Source organism: Solanum dulcamara, chromosome 2, assembly GCF_947179165.1.
Source record: "Solanum dulcamara chromosome 2, daSolDulc1.2, whole genome shotgun sequence".
In the NCBI taxonomy this organism is placed as follows: Eukaryota; Viridiplantae; Streptophyta; class Magnoliopsida; order Solanales; family Solanaceae; genus Solanum; species Solanum dulcamara.
The window spans coordinates 80154267-80171823 of NC_077238.1; the positions used below are offsets into that span (position 1 = coordinate 80154267).

Below are 17557 nucleotides of genomic sequence, written 5' to 3' on the forward strand. Positions count from 1 at the left end.
AATGAGATAACACACACGAAAAAAATGAGAAAGTCGTTTAATTCTGCTTGAATGACCCCTAAATGCTACAAATATATCGTGAATTTTGCTGAGGCTACACATACTGATCCCCGGGTACTTACAGAGGGTCCTAAAAAATTTCGTAAAAAATTTAACCGAAAATCATATCACCAAAAAATTCACGGGCAACACATACGAAAAAATTAGTAAATTGCTTAATTCCATTTGAGTGGCCCCTAAATGATATAAATATGATGAGGATCTTGCAAGGCTACACGTACTGATCTCCCGGGTATTTATGGTAGGTCCATAATGATTTTGAAAAAAAATTGATTGAAAGTCATACCACCAAAGAATGAATGAGTTAACACATATGAAAAAATGATAAAATTGCCTAATTTTGTTTGATTGGCTCCTAAATGCTATAAATGTTATGGATCATGTCGAGATTACACGTACTACTCTCCTAGGTACTTGAGGAGGGTCCCATAAAGGTTTGGTAAAAAAGGTTGATCCAAAGATATATCACCAAAAAATTCATGCGCTAACACACATGAAAAAAATGAAAAAATAGCCTAATTTTGTTTGAGTGACCCCTAAAGCTATAAATGTTGTGGATCATGTTGAAACTACACGTACTACTCCCCCGGGTATTTACGGAGGGTCCCATAAAGGTTTCACAAAAAAAATTGGCGAAAGTCATATTACCAAAAATTTTATAGGTTAACACACACAAAATGAGAAAATCGCCTAATTTCGCATGAGCGGCCCCTAAATTCTATAAATATGTCAAGGATTAAGTTGAGGCTACATGTACTGCTCCTTCGGATACTTACGATCACATAAAGGGTTCACAAAAAAATTGACCATAATTCATATCACCAAAAAATCATTGGCTAACAGATACAAAAACAAAATAGCCTACTTCCACTTGAGTGCCTCCTAAATGCTATAAATATTTCGTGGATTGTAACGAGGCTACACATACTTCCCCGGATGCTTAAGGAAGGTCCAACAAAGGTTTCGCGAAAAAAATTAACTGATAATCATATCACCAAAAGTTCATAGACTAACAAACACGAAAAAAATGAGAAAATCGCCTAATTTCGTTTGAATGGCCTCAAAATGCTATAAATACGTCGTGGATCATGTCGAGGCTACACGTATTGCTCCCCTTAGTATTTACACAGGGTCCAATAAAGGTTTCGCAAAAAAGAATTGACTGAAAGTCATATCACCAAATAATTCATTAGCTAACACACATAAAAAATTTTAAAAAAAATGCCTAATTCAACTTGAGTGGACCCTAAATGCTATAATATATCATGGATCGTGTTTAGGCTACACGTATTGCTCTTCTGGGTAGTTAATGAGGGTCCCATAATGGTTTCGCAAAAAAATTTAAGAAAAGTCATATAACCAATAAAATTAATGGGCTAACACACACGAAAAAATGAGAAACTGCTTAATTCTGCTTGAGTGTCGATTGAATGCTATAAATGTGTTGTAGATCGTGTCAAGATACAATTCCGCTCTCCTTGGTACTTTCGGAGGGTCCAATAATGATTTCTCAAAAAAATTGATCGAAAGTCATATCACCAAAATAATTCATTGATTAACATACAAGGAAAAATAAAAAATCGCCTAATTTTACTTGAGTACCCCTAAATGCTTTAAATATATAGTGGATAGTTCCAAGACTACACTTACTGCCTCCCGAGTACTTACAAAGGGTTCCGTAAAGGTTTCACAAAAAAATGACGAAAGCTATATCACCAAAAAAATTTACGGGCTAACACACACAAAAAAATGAGAAAATCACCTAATTACGATTTCCTGGCCCCTATGCTAAAAATATAACGTGGATAGTACCGAGGCTACACGTATTGCTCACTTGAGTACTTACGGGGGTTCCATAAAAGTTTCGCAAAAAATTGACCAAAAGACATATCACCAAAAAAATTCATTATTTAACACACGAAAAATATGAGAAAGTTGCCTACTTCTACTTGAATAGGCTTTAAATGAAATAAATATATTGTAGTTAGTACCGATATTACACGTACTGCTCACTCGGATACTTACGGAGGGTCTCAAAAAGGTATCGCAAACAAATTGACCGAAAGTCATATAACCAAAAATATTTATGGGCTAACACACACAAAAAAATAGTCTAATTCTACTTTTGTGACCCCTAAATGCTATAAATATGTCATAAATTGTGCCGAGGTTACACATACTCTTCACCTGGTACTTTCGGAGGATCCAATAAAGATTTTGCAAAAGAATTGATCGAAAGTTATAACACTAAAAAAATCGATGGACTAACACACACGAAAAAAAGGAGAAAATTGCCTAGTTCCGCTTGAGTGACCCTAAATGCTATAATTATATCGTGGATTGTGCCGAGACTACACGTACTTCTCCTCCGGATATTTATGAAGGGTCCAATAAAGGTTTCACAAAAATATTGACCGAAAGTCATATTACTAAAAAAAATTTGAGCTAACACACACGTAAAAAATGAAAAAATCACCTAATTTCACTTGAATGGCCCCTATATGTTATAAATATATCGTGGATCGTGCCAAGGCTACACATACTACTCCAAGTATTTACGGAGGTTCCCATAAAGATTTTGAAAAAAAATAATTGAAAGTCATATGAACAAAAAAATCATAAATTAACACATACAAAAAAAAATATGAGAAAATAGCTTTCTGCTTAAGTGGTCCCTAAATGTTATAAATATATCATGGATTGTGTCGAGGCTACACGTATTGCTCATCTGGATACTTACGGAGGGTCCAATAAAGGTATCGCAAAAAATTGTCTGAAAGTCATATCACCAAAAAATTTATGAGCTAACACATATAAAAAATGCGAAAATCGACTAATTTCGCTTGAATGACCCCTTAATGCTACAAATATGTCGTGGATCGTACCGATGCTACATGTACTACTCCCTTGGGTACTTACAAAGGGTCCCAAAAATATTTGGTAAAAACATTGATAGAAAGTCATAGCACCAAAAAATACATGGGCCAACACACACAAAAAAGAGAAACATACATATATATGTTGTATTAAGAAAATATTTACTATCTATAGCAATAACATTTTTATTTACTGGACAATTATAATACATTTTAATAAATATTATAGAGAATAATTTATAAAACACATATAATACAAACTTTATTAATGGATAATATATTTATCTCACACGTTAATATACTTATAATATATTGTGTCAAATTCTGACCAAACAAGCATAATATATTTTAAAACACTTATAATACATTTATATCACATACATAATTCACTTTTAATACATAACAAATTTATCATAATATTGTTATATATTGATATAGATGGTAATAAATAAAAAGTATTGTTAAAATCAGTAATTATTTATTAAGTAATTTTTCCTACAAAAAAATAAGTAAATGGCTTAATTCCGCTTGAGTGGCCCTAAAGGCTATAAATATGTTGTGAATTATGCCGAGACTACACGTACTGATCTCTCGGATATTTATGGTGGGTCAATAAAGATTTTGTAAAAAAATTGACCAAAAGTCATTCCATCAAAGAATTAATGGGCGTTACCCACGAAAATATTTTGAAAAAATGCCTTCATTTGATTGGCCCCTAAATGCTTTAAATATGTCGTGTACTATGCCAAGGCTACATGTACTACTTCCCTGGTTACTTACGGAGGATCCCATAAAGGTTTAGTAAAAAAAATGATCAAAAGACATCACCAAAAAAAAATTAATGGACTAAAACACACGAAAAAAGATAAAATCGCCTAATTTCGCTTGAATGACCCCTAAATCCTATAATTGTTGTGGATCATGCTGAGCTTATACTTACTGCTCCCCGGGAAACTTACGGAGGGTCACATAAAGATTTTGCAAAAAAATTGACCGAAAGTTATATCAAAAAAAAATTCATAGGCTAACACATACGAAATGAGAAAATCACCTAATTTCGCATCAGTGGCCCCTAAATTCTGTAAATATGTCAAGAATTAAGTTGAGGCTACACGTACTATGCCTCTAGTTAATTACGAAGGGTCACCTAAAAGGTTCTCAAAAAGAATTGATCGAAAGTCATATAATCAAAAAATCATGGCTAACACATACGAAAAAAAATTAGAAAATAGAATAATTTCACTTGAGTGACCCCTAAATGCTATAAATATATCGTGGATCGTGCCAAGACTACACGTAATACTCCCCTGGGTACTTACGGAGGGTTCAATAAAAATTTCGCAAAAATATTGATTGAAACCATATCATCAAAAAAATTTATAACACATACGAAAAAAGATTGCCTAATTTCAGTAGACTGGCCCCTAAATGCTTAAAATATATCGTCTATAGTGTCAAGGTTACGTGTATTGCTCATCTGAGTGCTTACGAAGGGTCCCATAAAGGTTTCGCAAAAAGAATTGACCGAAAGTCATATTACCAAAAAATTCATGGGCTAACACATGAAAAAATGAGAAAATCGTCTAATTCCGTTTGAGTGACTTCTAAGGGGTCACTTGGTTGGAAACAAGTTATCCCAGGTTTAATTATCTTGTGTTAACTATCCTGGGATAAGTTATCTCATCACTATGATATAAATGGTGGGATAAGTTATCTCAAACTTGACAACCAAACAAGACAACAAAATTTTATTCCTGGACTATTTATTTTTATCCCTCACACCAAACGACCCCTAAATGCTATAACTATGTCGTGGATCGTACCGAGAATATACATACCGAGGGTCCCATAAATGTTTCGCAATTTTTTTTATTGAAAGTCGTATCACCAAAAAATTCATAGGCTAACACACACGAAAAAAATTAGAAAATCATCTAATTCCGCTCGAGTGTCCCCTAAATGCTTTAATTATCTCGTAGATCATGCCGAGGTCACTCGTACTGCTCCCCAAGGTACCTGCGGAGGGACTCATAAATGTTTTGCAAAAAAATTGACCAAAAATTGTATCACCAAAAAAATCATGGACTAAACACACGAAAAAAAATCTCCTAATTTCACTTGAGTCCTCCTAAATGCTATAAACATGCCGTGGATCATGCCAATGTTAAACGTACAGCTCCCCCGAATACTGACGGAGGGTTCTATAAAGGTTTTGCAAAAAAATTAATTGAAAGTCATATCACCAAAACACTAATGGACTAGCACAAATGAAAAAAATAGAAAAATCGCCTAATTCCACTTAAGTGCCCCCTAAATGATATAAATATGTCGTGAATCATGCCAAGACTACACTTACTGCTCTCCCGAGTACTTACTGAACCTGATGCTAGAGAAATTAAAAAATTGTTAAAGATATCGTCTCTTATACAAGCTAAACTTGATTTAAGAAAGAAACAACTCTATTAATAATCTCAGTCTTCTCAACCTCCATCACTTGTGTCTAATTTCGAGCCAACAACTAAAAATGATGTAGATCAATATAACGATTTTCATGTTGGGGGTTCATCAACAAGTTTGGTTGGTGGAAGTAGTGCTAGTCTTGGACCAATATAACATCATGACGAGTGATCATATTATTATTTTTTAAACTTTTTGCTCATATTGTTTTTTAAAAATAGTATTAACTATTTTAATTTTGTCGCACATCGTTTATTAATTCATGTTTAAATGATATGTGAAAGTTATGCAATGTTAATATTGTTCGTTCAACCTTGATATAAGTGTAATGTTTGATCATCTATTGAATCACATTTCATCATATTCTACTTCTTATCATACTATAAAATTATGTTTCATTTAGTATAGTGGGTATTTTATTTCAAGTTTAAATCAAAATGAAACATTCCTTCTCCTTTATTTTCCATTTTTTTCCATCACTAGAATTTTCATCCTTCTTTAATAGCAACTTATATTATAAATAGAATTCTCGTGTTTTAACTTTCAATAGATGCATATATGAACTAATTTGTAGCTCAATGGAAAAATGAAATGGATACATATTCTATAAGGACATTGAATTCTGTAGATTGGGAAACAATATCAATATTTTTTTTCAAATTTAAAACAAGTTTATCACAATCCTCGTGAAATCATTTGATCATATTATTTTAGTAAGTCTCATTATGCATCTTCACTTATTACAAATTCTCTTCTTCTACCTTTATTTAAATTAGTTAACTACACAATATACATACATATATATATATATATGGTGTAAACATTTGGTGCTGGTAAATTTAAAAGGAATTAGCGATAAAATTCAACGCTTACCAATCGCTAAATAACCCATAGCTACTAATACTTCTTGCTAATTTTTCGTTAAATAAAATTAGTGATAATTTCTTGAAGAACTAACCTATATGATCCAACTGATTAAATTAAAAATACCGACAAATGTATAACATGCGTATTATAAATTATAATCCATGTATATTGTCCGGAAAAAATAGATAGTAAAACTGACTATTTGTAAAGGTCCCCTTCTTTTTTCTCCATTTAGCAACAGAACTTAGGCATCATTAATTCCTTTTATTAGTGACTTTATGTGATAGGTAAGGTTGAGTCACTTTTTCATTAAAAAAAAAAGTTTAACGACTTTGATGCGATAAAATGAAATTTGAGTAATTATCTATGAAATTATACCGGAACTCATCTATAGCTCTGCAGAGAAAGGAATGACTATCCAGCAACTCCATGATTGCAAATTAGTCACATTCTGTCAAAAGCTGTTTAGCACAAGGATTGATAATAGCAAAAAATAAAGAAAAAAAATTATAACCGTGATGTCCGATACAGTTGCACACCCCTATTTAGTGATCTTATAGCTCTTTACCAATTTTATCACACCATTCATAAACCAAGTATGAAATTAACACAATTACTACTAACTAGCATTATTTTTCTTTTAATGGAGAAAGGGAGCGGGAGCTAAAGCTTTAACTCCTTTGCAAACCATTGCTACATTTAGTTTAGAGTTGCAAAATTGGAAGAAACATTGAGAGATGAGTGAATTATATATCAGGTTGATATCTAAGTCGTATATGTGTATTTGTGTGTGTGAATACACAATCTCTCTCTATATATATATACGCGAACACGGAGACATATAAAACCAGCAAATACATATAGAATCTCTGGCAAGAATCTTTTCAACACTGACAGCTATGTAATGTCAGTTTTTTACCAACTTAATGCAAATCTAAATTGTGTCTACAAGGAAAGTACCTGATCTGACGTTGGATGATTAGACCAATTAGAATCCGGACTTATCGATCCCAGAGGCTTTGGGGTACCCATCATACTCCAGTCTAATATTCAGTGTTGCACAAATAGCTCTAAATTTCAATCTCAAGGAGTCAATAATATCTGTGGCAGACTCGTTCTCTGGGTCAGAGAAGGGGTATTTATTGAGCAATTCATCCATCTGTTTGATGCTTTTCTGCACTCGGAATGAGAAACAGGTTGGCTCTACTAGGATTGCAGCATTCCAGACATCAATACAACCTCTGTAAAAACCCAATTCTTCACCTACTTCAAACCCCTTTTTGAGTCCTACCTGGTTGCCATCATCTTTCCCAGAATTTAGGCCATCCGTATAGCCTACCGAGTAGCCTTCTTTGTAATGAGTGTCCTCTAGATTCAATGATGAGTCAAAAATGTCTTCAATTGAATTAACGGTCTGAGAACTCATGGATGCTTAACCACGATTGTCAAATGCTGGAATTACACTGTTGGAGAAGAAAACTTGGAACAGTGAGATGTTAGTTGTTAAATACTAGTTGACAGAAGGTAATGGAATCAAAACTTGGCAAGACTCTGCACAAAACCCTTCCAATTATGACACAACCTAATAATCCAATATAGTTTGGTTCAATGACCAAATTTTTCTAGCAAGATATACAGTTTGGATGGGGAAAAAAGGGCACTACTTTCCAAGCAAATAGAAAAAGATGAATAGTAACAGCAGAGAGATGTCAAAGGCATACTGGAAAAAAAAAAAAGGCTGACTTACCAAATACCACTAAATCATTATATACATTAGAATAATATCAGAAGCAGAAAACCAAGTAAGCAAATCAATAATACGTCAATATTTAACTAAAAGAAGAGGTTTTGGCAGTGTTCAAGGGAAAAAATTAAATCAATTGTCCACATAAGCAACAAAAGATACTTTCTTTCTTAACAAGCTCTGTATGTGCATACACTTCAATGGCATTCTGAAGCAGCCAATGCAACACACAGACTGGAGCATTGACTTCTTTCCAAGCTCTCTGAAGCATAATACTCCATATGAAATAGACCACAGAAATAAGAGAAAATGGACTTGTGGCAGCCAAAGATACAAGACACTGGTTGTTCCCTTGGTGATATACAAATTCGATATAGGATACAGAACGCTTGGGAGTGTCTATTAAAACACACAATCTAATATGTATATAGCATTTTTTTTGCAGATCATCATTCAAATTTAACGAAAGCATGAAGCTTCATTCAGAAGAAATCACTACCTTTTCAACTTTTGAATACTACGTGTTTGATAGTATAGCAGACTTTTACAATAAAACAAATTAAAAAGCCATGACAATCATATTGTGAACTTTATTTATGGTCTTAACTAGAAGTTAAAGTCGTTAAAAACAAAGTTGAAATTGAAGTCCTTAAGAGATGAAAAAAATTTAGACCTTTACAAGGAAAAGCTATAACTTAGTAGCTATTATAAATGATGTCCTTAAAATAACATCTACTAATCACTTGATAACTAAAATAAATTCAAGGACGACATTATATTTTTGATTGACCACTTGCTTAAGGACTTCTGCTTTCGAGACAATTCTTCATTTATTTGAGAACTTGAAACGATGTGAGAAAACTTCAGTTTTCAGCTCAACCAACGTCAACTCAAATAGTGCGAGTCTTCAATTCCACTTTCTCAAAGACTAGCTTGTATTCATTTAAAATCCTCACTTCATGTACTAACTTTTGAGGTAGAGTTAGGCCCAAGGTCCATTTACATATAAAGAGGCATTACAAATATGTGAAAAAAGAATTTCTATAGACATGTCAAGACATCAGAATTAGCTATTGGAGACAAAGATTGCAGGGGAAAAGCCCCGTTATGTAATGATTCCCTATCACATTAAGTATATTTTGTAGCAAATGGAAGCAGTTGTTCATATAAATAGGGAGCAGAAAGGGGAGCTTCTGTGGACACAAATTGAGAAGAAACTTGCAAGACCAAAAGATAGTAGCGCTTTATTGTCCGGTTACATATCAGGTATGCTCAATAAACACTATTCGAGTTGAACGGGAAACACCTACGAATTTTAGAGAAATGGTCTCATGATGGAAATTCATGAGGAAAGGACGAGTACCTAGATTGTTGGATGTAAGCACTCAATGAAGAACTAGGGAAAAGCCGAAGAGGGAAATCAACGTGTTTGATACTCCCTCCATTCCTATTTACTTGTCAAACATTTCCTAATTTGATTTCCCTTTTTACTTGTCATTTTTGAAAAATAAAAAAGGACAATTTTTTTCTTCTTATTATACCCTCAATTTATTAACATTGAGTTAATGTCTTTGAAAAATGTAGTGAGTAAATATGTTTAAATTTTTATCAATTAATAGGGGTAAAATGATAAACTCACAATACCAATCATTGTTTTCTTAATAGGTGTGCCAAGTCAAAATTTGACAAGTAAAAAAGGAACAAAGGGAGTACTAAGACATTCGTCGTCTTTGTAAATTTTTGGAGCACCTCTACACTCTGATTCTAGGTTTGTATGCTTCTAGTGTTTCTTTACAAAAAAATTCCAGATTCGCATACATGTTTTTCAAGAGTTAAAACATCACTCATGAAAAATTTAAGGAAAAAAAACTCTCAGAGCTTGGAGAAATAAAACTGATATATGTGCAGAAAACAAATCCAACATTCATTGTCCAACACTACAACCAACACAAAAACTGGCACAAATCACAATCACACACAATAAAAACGTACGAAATCCAATTCAAACTAATCCTATACAGTACATTTAAAAATAAAACTACAGAAACCTCTGATTATATTGAAAATCCATATAACAATGCCAAAAGTTAATCCAAACACCGAAGGCTATTGAATAAAAAATTGGTACCAAAATATAATGAACAAAATGGACAAAAAAATAATTAGATTTTCAAAATCATTGAGGATTTTTCGGTTTAGTAATAACAGAGGAGGGAAACAACTGGATTTCGCTGGAGACCGAAGTAGGAGGAGAGAAGCTAAGCGTCTGATGAAATCGATTTTGAAATTCAACCGTCGAGAGGCTGAGAGGAAAGGGGCGGTTTCGTTTTTTTTTTTTAATTTGTGTAGTAGAATTTTGGGAGAATGTTCAACTTTAACCTCAAATATGTAATTTGTTTTTTTAGACCACTTTAAAATTGTCCTTTTTCAAAAAAGAATTGCAAATATAGCCTCACATTTGATTATTCCGCAAAAGCAGCCTCCCGCTATAACTGATTGGTTTGTGCAAATTCACTTTTCGGACATGTGGTGAAGTTCTAGATTGAAAACTTAGAGATAGGCCTTGGAGACCATAGGTTCAGGTCGAATGGGACTAGAAAAGAATAATATTTAGAATAAGTTATTAATTTCGGCTAATTTATCCATGTTATTCATCTAATTTTATATCCAGAACTATACCTCACTGCCCAAATTCTTGCCTCTAGTAATTAAATTTCAACACCAAAAATAAATTACCTAGACTAAGAATCTTGGCAATACTGTAGAAGAAGAAAAAAAGTGTACCTGTAGGATTTTCATCCACAATATCACCAAACATAAGATGATGTGCCAAGCCAATATCACAATCGGCATAATATACAATTGCACCTTCATATTCAATAGCCCTATTCAACATCATGTAGGTGGAATTCCACCTTGTAGGAACATCCAAGCAAAAAGACTTTTTAACAAGATTTTCATCTTCACAACATTCTTGGAACTTTTTCCACCTAGCGGGGGATTGCCTAATGTATCTTACCGCTTGCCTAACTCGTTCAATAGACACATTTACTTCCTTTATACCATCTTGAACAAATAAGATTTACAATATGGGTCATACACCTCAAATGAAGGTGACTACCACCCATTAGGTTGGTCCCCCACTTGGTTAATTGCTTAGACAACTCAGTTACTGCCACACTATTTGAAGTAGCATTATCAACTGTAGCGGTGAAAATCTGCTGCAATCCCTACTCATGCAAACACTTACTACTAGACTTTGCAAGATCTTCACCTCTATGACTAGAGATTGGACAAAAATGATAATTCTTTTATGCAAAGTCCATTTTATATCAATCCAATGAGCGGTAATGACCATATAATTGATTCTTTGCATGGAAGTCCAAGTATCAGTGGTTAAACACACCCTTTGTGGTGATTCCTTAAAAACAGCCATCATTTTATTATTTTCTTCATCAAAAACATCAAAACAATCTTTAGCCTAAGTGGTACAAGAAGGAATGCGGAAACAAGGTAGTGCTACTTTCATAAATTGTTTAAAACCTTCTTTTTCAACAAATCTGAAAGGAATTTCTAGACTCTTCTTGATCAAATTCCCATGGAACAACAGCTACATCACCCTTGTTACACTCTACAACTGGTTGAAATACTAATTTTGATTGTTTAATATCAATATTATAAGGCATCTTCTTGCATTTGGGTATATGACCAAGCATTGACGTCGTAACATGTTCTTTTGTGTCAGCAAAATACTCTTGCTTACAATAGTTGCAAACACCCTTATCATTTCCATCCGAATCAGTTTTACGAGTAAAATGATCCCATGCATGAGATCTCTTTTTCCTTTCTTTCTTTACTTTAGACTCAATAGTTTGAGTTTGACCTATTGCATTTGAATTAGAAGCTCCACTTTCACCAACAACCTTATCAATTATGATATTTTCAGCCATGATGCTTTCACAAAATAAAGCGAAAAGATATAAAATAATCATTAATTGAACTATTTCAGGTAATCAACAGATTAAAAAATGTTGATTTCACATAAGAGAACCACTATTTCAGTTCTCCTTTTGATCATCAATACCACAAAAAGAAAAGGATAAGGACATGCTGAACCAGCCCACTGCCGTCTTGATGTATTAAATAATTCGTTAGCGACGGCAAACAAACGAAAATTTGTTCTCATTACACACAAGGCAGCAAGTTGAAGACTACTAAGTACAAACAAAGGAGCCAAACTAAATGCCAACTCAAAAAGAAAAACAGTAACGCCAAACTAAATGTCAATTCAACAATTTCAATTGTAGTTTTCTTATTAATCGAATCCAAACGTCGCAGTGAAATTGTGAAATAAAGTGCAATTTACACTTACCGATTGAAGAGAATGAGAAATCGTGAGTGCCTGAGCAGAGTTTTAATTCTGAAAGTGAAATTGTGAGCTTCTGACTTCTGCCTTCTGAGAGTGAAATCCAGGCAGTGAGCTTCACTTGTGCTGTTAATCCTTCAAACAAGCAGTAGCGAGATCTTTTAACTGCAGCAAGGGAAAAGTGAGAAATTGAGTACCAAGGTTTAATGGTTGGACAAAATGGACTTCTTTAGATCCAAAAGTATAATCAATACTTAAAAAATCCATAAATCGTGAATATGCAAAACGGTATATTTGTTGTCATGCCAAAGAAACTAAGATATGTTGAGAAACTACAATCAACAAATAGGAAGAATTGTGAGAACTGAAAGCCAAATAACTTTTTATTTTATATGAAACAATATACATTAAAAGATACAGCTGAGCGGAATCGTGAAATCGTCTGAGCACTAAGAAGTGAGCAAAATTCGAGAGTGAATCAGTGAAATCGTGACTCGTCGAGGAGGAGCGAGACTCGCCGTCGCCTGAGTTTATGAGGAACGAGTTTCGCCGTCGCGGTGTCGCCTTGCCTTGCCTTGCCTCGACTCGATTCGCCAGAGTTTATGAGGAGCAGTGGCGGTTTGAGAAGACAAATAGAGAACTGTGGTGAGTATGGTCTACCGCTGCTGAGTCTTCTGGGTTCTAAAGCTTAAAAGTCCTGAATCTCGGATAGCTTGGTTTGGAATAAGTTATTGATACCTTGAAATAAAGTGAATAATTTATCCATAATAAATATAGATAACTTATTTCATCATATTATTTCAATCTTGTCAATCAAATAAGACACTAAAAATTTATTTTTAAATTATTTTTTTATCCCAAAACTATTTATACTAATCATTTACACCAAACTCCCCCCAAACTGGCTAACTGAGTAACTGGGAATTGCCGAATTGGGATTGGAAATTGGAATGGGAAAATATTGGGAATAAGTAACTTTTAATGGGTGTTATCGGAGTATCGGGTGCTCCGAAATTTCTTCTCCCAAAATTGAGCCCCGACCCAATAAGCCAATAAGTTGGACTAGTAATCCGACATCCAACCCAATAACCCAAATTTCCAATCCGTTATCTCGAAAATCGATTCAGATTATTGGTTTGATCCAAATTTTACACAGTCTTACTGAATTAATTACAATTTATAATATAGAATATGCGCGGAATGCGATTCTTAATAGTCCACTGTTGACGAAAACCACATTATGCCTTTATAATATTTACTTGGTTCAACAAGGGCCTCACGGTTTCACCCTTCCACTATTTCTTCTCTTCCTCGCTCTATTCAAATTGCTCTCTTTCTTTTCCTTTTTTTTGGTTGGAGGTTGATGTATGCATCGGTCCCTACCCCTAATTCTGTCAGGTTGCCCATTAATTTGGGCTATGTATTTTATTTTAGAAAAAAAAAACACTTGTACTAAAAAAAAATTTATTTATTTACAAGTGATTACTCCTTACTTTTATATCTTGTGGTTTTAATTACTAATGTACATTTACTGCTCAGCGCTAAACGAGTCACGTACAATTTGCCGCCTTCTTTTCCGAAGTTACCTTCTACTGTCAAAATTCAAATTTCACAGGATTTGAAGTTTCAATTCCATTGATGGATAACCTTAGAATTTTAGTGCAGCACAATGGAACTTGAGATTCAAATAATCACTATAATAATTATCACGTTGAAGCAATTTTAGTCAATTCTACTTCCAACTTCACAAATCTGGTCGAAACAATAGCAACAGATCTACAGAATAAAAAAATTGATCAATTATTGTCTGATACCATTAGAGTATATATATATATATATTGTGATGGCATCAACGAAGAAAAAGGCACTGCTTCAGTAAAACAAATGCTCAAAATTAATCATTGATACCATTAGAGTATATATATATATATAGTGTGATGGTATCAATGAGGATAAATGTTTGTTATCTTATTTAAATGACAATGTATGTATGTTTGAGTTTCTTAAGAGATTGATACTTTTAGAGTATATATATACTCTGATGATATATCAAGAAATTTTTTTTATATATATACACTTCAATAGTATCAAGAAAAACAAAGCAATAATTCAATAAAAATAGGTGCGCTGGTCATGTGAATAGAACAAGTGGTCAGTCAAGAGCGTTCACGTTCAGAAGATGAATGGAGTGGGAGAAGGTGTGGGCATATTAGGAGAGATATGATTATGAACGAAATTACAAGGGGTAAAGTGTGAGTGCCCTCCATGACGGACAAGATGAGGAAAATGAGATTGAGATGATTCGTGAATGTGAAGAAGAGGTGCACAAATGTGTTTATAAGGAGGTGTGAAAGGTTGATTGTATCGAAGAGTTAGAAGAAGCAAAAGTAGGCTAAAGAAGAACTAAGGAGGTGATTAGACATGGCATCATAACTTCAACTTATCGAGGACATGACCCTAAATAGAAAGATATGAATATCGATTTTTAAGATAAAAGTTTAGTAGATAGTCAAATGATTAACACTTTATATGATAGAAGCAAGGCGCTAACCTCATGTCCTTATTAGTAGTATTAGTTTCTTATTTTAAATATGGATTAATATATGCTGTTTAATTTGCTTTGTTTCTTGTCATCTCGTTGTACGGATATGTTATTTGTATTGTTTAGATTTGTTATGCATATTTTTAATAGTTATTTGTACATAAGCTCTTAAGACATTAGTATCATCATATTGGACAAAATTAAACTCAGATTTAATATTTATTCATATATTTTTCAATTTTACGTACGAAATATTAAACTATCATTTAACGTTTAAAATAACTAATAAAATTGACATCAATTGAAATAGCAAAATAATTTTACAGATGGAGTCTGAAATAGAAATGCCTCACAAACTCTCCAAAAACTTGTTCAAATTATTATATGAAGAACCTCCCACTTTCACAGCATCCATAGCCAAATCTCTATATCTCTTCACATTCCTTCTGATTTCATTTCCTTTCTCTCCATCTCCCATTAAAACTTCCAAACACATCTTTAACTCTTCTCTTTTCACAATTCCTTCTTCTTTTGCAACTCTTGCTCTCACTCCTGTTCCCCAAACTTCCTCCACCATCTTGATGTTCGTCATTTGGTCGGAGAATTGTGGGAATCCAATCAGCGGCACGCCAGCTACCATGCTTTCTAAAGTCGAATTCCATCCACAATGACTCACGAAACACCCGATCGACTTATGAAAAAGTACCTATAAGAATCACACGATTTTCTTATTAGTCCATTCTAAAGCCAATGGTACACCATTCTAATCATCAAAATAGATTTGAGTTGAACTTCTCATCCTATAAAGAACAACTCGATGCACAAAGTATTAAGCGTTCACGTACAGTGGCGGACCCACATGGTATTCAGGGGTTCATCTGAACCCTTTCGGCGAAAAATTATACTATTTATACGTGGTTAAAATATTTTTTTTATGTATAAATAGCAGATATCGAACCCCCTTCGACTAGTTCGTGTGTCTACTTTTTCAGATTTTGAACCCCAATATTAAAAATTCTAATTCCGCCACTTCACTGTTCACGTAGGGTCTGGGTAGAGAAGGGTGCACTCAAAAGCTCTACTCTAATGCAAGTAATAACTACTACTTTTACAGCTCGAACACGTGACCTGTAAGTTGACAAATTTACCATTGCTCCATGACTCACCTAACGTTCGACATTACAACATATTTAAAAAAATCATATTTTGAATTCATTTTTTACTTTTAAAACTCCGTGCCCGATCAAACCATACCATATGAATTCAAAGAGATGAAATAATTTAAACATTACCTCTATTTGTGAACACCAAGGAACTATCATCCCTTTTCCATTTAACCTATAGTTTTCATCCTTCTTAATCTTGTCATCTTCTTTGCTTGATCTAATTACCCATAAAAATGGCCTTTCACTTTCCAATAAACCCTGCAAAACCTCTTCCTTCTGCTCCTCTTTCAGCATTGCTATACTCCCAAATGCTACATAAACAACCGAACCTTCGGATTTCGAATCTAGCCACTGGCAATAAGTTTCAGATTTTTCAAACAAATCACACCCAAAAGACTTGTCTTCTTCTATTTCATTTCCATCGAAAAAAGCTGAAGGAATCAAAGGCCCAATCGAGTAGATCCCAATTTTGTCGAGAATTTTCAAGGATTTCTCTTCTAATTTGTCAAAAGTGTTGATGAGAACACAAGGATTAGGATCGTGTTCGAGATTTTGTATGTGTTCTCTCATTATAGGGATCATGAAAGAAGAGTAAGGACCATTCTGCAACAGGACGGAAGGAATATCATCGCGCGAAAACAGGGGCAATTCCGGTAATTTGATTGGGAATGAGAGCTCATTTTCTTCACTAGTAGAGCTGTAAACTCCATTGTTATGGATGGAAAACAAATGATGATAAATCGCAAAAGCAGTAGCAGATTGAATTGCTGAAAAAGCTGACGGCACGTTAATCTCACGCGCCACCTCTGCAACCCAAGGGATGAGAAATGTGTAAACTAAGAAAGTAACTGGATGACCGTCGCCGTCAAGTTTACCGAGAAGGATTTTGAGATTTTCCGATCCCACGCGCTTTAACTCTTTCAAGTAAGCAGTGATGTCCGTTTTAGCTAAGCCGTCGTCGTTGCCGTCGGAGAAGGAAGCGTAGAATAAACCTTCGATGGAAGGGAGGTTGTTCAGCTTGCGGAAGCCATTGACGGTGGTGACAAAGGTGCAGCGAGCACCGGCGCGTGAGAGGTTTTTGGCGAGCTGGAGAGTGGGATTAATGTGGCCTTGGGCGGGAAGAGAAATGACAACGAAATGGTGCTGCTTCATTATTAGGAGTACTGTTTTTGACTAATGTTGGAAAACTGGATTTATATATCTCTCATCCACCGATTCTTTCATATTAAAATATGATTAATCGATATAATTTCTCTATTTCGTAAAGATGCGATTTTTGTATATTTTATTTTTTTTAGAAATTATATGTGAAATTACACTATTTTTTTATTGTTATCACTTTTTTTTTAACTATACATGTTAGTATCAATAAGCATGTTTTAATTGGGATTGATGTATATAATTAGAAGTAAGTCACATATTCTTATGATTAACTTATCTACGTAATGAGTACTTCAAAAAAAACACAGAGACATTTTA

General features: G+C 33.9%; 1 protein-coding gene and 1 long non-coding RNA gene across 2 annotated transcripts in view; both read right to left on the bottom strand.

Moving 5' to 3' along the window:
* Positions 1 to 13106, bottom strand: part of LOC129880966 (uncharacterized) — a 55749-nt gene extending 42643 nt beyond the window's left edge. The window contains exons 1-2 of the long non-coding RNA XR_008765512.1: positions 12777 to 13106; positions 12377 to 12535 (exon numbers count right to left, since the gene is read on the bottom strand). This is a non-coding gene — a long non-coding RNA (uncharacterized LOC129880966). The remainder of the gene's footprint in view (positions 1 to 12376; positions 12536 to 12776) is intronic.
* A 2085-nt stretch (positions 13107 to 15191) lies between these two features.
* Positions 15192 to 17282, bottom strand: LOC129880967 (phloretin 4'-O-glucosyltransferase-like). Its single transcript, XM_055955249.1, has 2 exons — positions 16205 to 17282; positions 15192 to 15618 (listed from the first exon to the last, which is right to left on the bottom strand). Exons 1-2 carry the CDS (start codon positions 17228 to 17230, stop codon positions 15262 to 15264), a joined length of 1383 nt encoding a protein of 460 aa, XP_055811224.1. The 5' UTR covers positions 17231 to 17282; the 3' UTR covers positions 15192 to 15261.
* Between the last annotated feature and the right edge of the window lie 275 nt (positions 17283 to 17557).

Excerpts from the sequence above, each read along its gene's own strand:
- LOC129880967 (XM_055955249.1), bottom strand. The coding sequence starts at position 17,230 with ATGAAGCAGCACCATTTCGTTGTCATTTCTCTTCCCGCCCAAGGCCAC. Across the intron at positions 15,619-16,204 it reads CTTGGTGTTCACAAATAGAG|GTACTTTTTCATAAGTCGAT; the intron begins GTAATGTTTAAA and ends TGATTCTTATAG.